Source organism: Anopheles coluzzii, chromosome 2 (genome assembly GCF_943734685.1).
Source record: "Anopheles coluzzii chromosome 2, AcolN3, whole genome shotgun sequence".
Lineage (NCBI taxonomy): Eukaryota > Metazoa > Arthropoda > Insecta > Diptera > Culicidae > Anopheles > Anopheles coluzzii.
The window spans coordinates 59,362,868-59,366,077 of NC_064670.1; the positions used below are offsets into that span (position 1 = coordinate 59,362,868).

Genomic DNA, 3,210 nt, shown 5'->3' on the forward strand with positions numbered 1-3,210 from the left:
CTATCCTGCTATGGTAACAATAAGTCAAAGAAAGCCAAGCTTACTTCACCAGTGGGTAAAAGGCAGGCCTTGTGACCGACAACGGTTGTTGTGCCAAAGAAAACAAAATGTTCAAGTTCATGAACCGATTAGCCCAGGCCTACTAACGAGCCCTGAGGCATTCAACGAGGCTTCTTAACCTTCTATCATATAAGCAGGAAGTACCATATACGGTGCTTCAAAATCGACGGGACTAACTTGCGGTCGCTTAGTACATTTACCGTTTAATACGCCATTGCAACACTAAACTTATTCTCTTGACCAAATTAAATCCTAACTCACTTTAAACATTTAATGGTAAATAGCAGTGATTAGAAAATTCTCTTTGATGACAAACTAGTAACCTGGATTTACGGTTTTCAATACTCAATGGCATAAAGAAGGGCAAAAATATAACAAGGGTTAATCATATATTATGCGTTTCAATTTTTATTGGAATTTGAGTAATCGATGCATCCCTTACTGCTGGTTAGATCTATTTCTTCAGAATCATTGGATGAGTCGCTAGAATTTGCATATCTTACACTTATTCTCGATGGTTGTGAAGATAGTTGTACTGTTGAGAGGGTTTCAGGATCTTCAGTGATAGTTTGCTGGTACAGTTTACTCTCTGGGTGAAAATAGCGATGGTGTTCGAAAGAAACTTGCTCCAAACATTGCTTAGAAAAGACTGTCAAATTGCTTTCATTTAGGTGGTCCTTCCCATTTTCCTTGTAGGTGCTAGCAGCTTTATGATTCATTATAGTTGCGTTATCAATTCTTAGGCTGCTGCTATATACCGTATTTTGACAAACTGATTGTGAATCAATGTCACTAGACTGTTCATGAACACGTTCTGAATTGTGTTTATTCTCCGTTTCAAATATTCCTTTTTTGATCTCATCTTTGTTGTTGTTAGTATTGTTGTTTGAAGCAGTTCGCGAATCAGACGCTAATAACGAAATGAGATATAGTTAAATGCAATTATTAAATTAAGAACTCATTGAAGTTACAACAAAACATGTGTGTGTGTGTGTGTGTGTGTGTGTGTGTGTGTGTGTGTGTGTGTGTGTGTGTGTGTGTGTGTGTGTGTGTGTGTGTGTGTGTGTGTGTGTGTCAATTTGGCGTGATTGTTAATTCGAAAGATACGAAAAGTTTTTTATTTATTCCTTTTTTTCATCACTTCGTCATGATAATCTAAAATTTTCTAAAATATTATTTACCTATTATTATTTCTGCGTTACCCATACTTAAACAACGCATTCTCCATGCATCTTGCAATAATTGAAGTCTTGCTTGTTTCCTCCATTTGGCCCTCCGATTCTGAAACCACACCTAAAAAACGAAAGCAATCTTTCATAGCCATTAACAAATTCATCCAGCATAATTTAAAACACATGATTTATAAGTGGTTTATGGGCATCCTAGATGGGCTGCCGGTCATTAATATAGTGTCCAAATTTAATACTCTAAATTAGAAAATAATTGGATAGTCAGTCCTTTCTGCGGAAGGACGTTATTGTTAGATATTAATCCACCCGATATTGTATGATCGCCAGACTATACCTCTTAAATATATCTAATAATTGTATACTTATATTATTATCATCATATTTGAAAGCTCCTTTAATTGAACGTCATATGCTTTGATCAAACGGCATTTTTAAAAGTTTGTCAAACACGGATTTTTTTTAATTTAATAAATAGTCGAGAATGCAACTGGATAACTGTTTTGTTTCGAAATATCAAGCAAATTATTATGATTACAAGCATTCCTATTATTTAATTTTTTCGCTAAAGTAATGAAACTTAACTCTCGTTATAACGCAATACGCATCATTTTCGTTTGAGTTCGATAACATGTATTTATATCGTATATGTACAATTTTTTCGTATTTAGTTGTTAATTTATTCATCATCATTAACAACAGTAATAGTTTGTCTATGCCTACCTAATCATACCTTTTCCAACACTTATAAGTGGCCGATTAGTGATCACATAGCACGATCCATATGAGATTAGAATCCTTCACCGGTATTTTGTTAGGTCGTATGATTTGACGTCTATACCTAGACTGTTCCTGCCTCTGTGTTGACTTTATTTATTTTATAGTTATTATTAAGTTATAAGTTTTTTTTTAAATCAAACCAGTACGACCTAATAACTCCTCAAACATAAAAAGCTTCCATTACTTTTTTGTTTATCTTTATTTCTCATTTTGCATTTCATTTTTGATCATATTTTTTATGTATTAGAGTTAATATAAAAAGAAAAAGTCAAAATCAAGCGACTGTACACAGCTTTTAGAACATAAAATAACATCAAAACAGTCTGTTGCACGTAAAACACACATAAATTGTCCCACAGAAATAGTTAAGAAATGTTCTATTGATCTTTGTTTACTAATTTTAATAGATACGACTACAATAATTTGTTCACCATTAACTTGCAAAAATATAAGTAATACGACTTTTTCGGACCGTTCCTTCTGAATAAAAAAAACTTGCAAAAAGTTGATTAATTAATTATAACCTGGACACGTGCTTCACTCAAATTAATCCGTAGTGCAACTTCTTCTCTCAAGAAGACATCTGGATAATGAGTTTTTTTAAACAACTGTTCAAGTTCTTGAAGCTGTTGCGGGGTAAACGTAGTGCGATTTCGCCGTTGACGACGCCGACCAAACATATATTCCGTAAGCAAATCTCCAGGCATCGGAGACAAGAATGGACCCGCCATCGATAGTTGTACGCAAAACTTTATATACTTTTTGTGTTTTTATTTTTCAAGCAACCAGATTTCACGAATAAAGCACCTTACAAATAGATTCACAAACACCTTATTTGCTTTCAACTAATCTAGACAGTGTCTCCAACAAGACTGGTTCGTTTTGTTAGTAATAAACATCTCCTCGGTCTTCTCAACACTAAGTGCCATCCCGTGCGATCCCTTTCTATCTGATAAATACAACTTTTTCTATATTTCGCTTTCTCACTTTACCTCTCATTCCTCTCATATTTTTGAATTCAAATCAGAATGCGAATAAAAGTGCATCTTGTTCGACCAACACGTTATTCACCAACACATCCGATTTTGTCCCTTTCGTTTTATCGTTCGGGAAGTATATAATTGTGTTCATGTTACCTGTTAGTTATTTTCCAGCAGGAAACTTCCCCTTTTTTCATAACTGA

At 34.2% G+C, this 3,210-nt stretch overlaps 1 protein-coding gene across 1 annotated transcript; it reads right to left on the reverse strand.

Moving 5' to 3' along the window:
• Positions 1-368: 368 nt before the first annotated feature.
• LOC120952989 (homeobox protein SMOX-3-like) lies at positions 369-2,953 on the reverse strand. The gene is made up of 3 exons (XM_040372613.2): positions 2,552-2,953; positions 1,242-1,353; positions 369-970 (listed from the first exon to the last, which is right to left on the reverse strand). Exons 1-3 carry the CDS (start codon positions 2,756-2,758, stop codon positions 462-464), a joined length of 828 nt encoding a protein of 275 aa, XP_040228547.2. The 5' UTR covers positions 2,759-2,953; the 3' UTR covers positions 369-461.
• Positions 2,954-3,210: the final 257 nt, after the last annotated feature.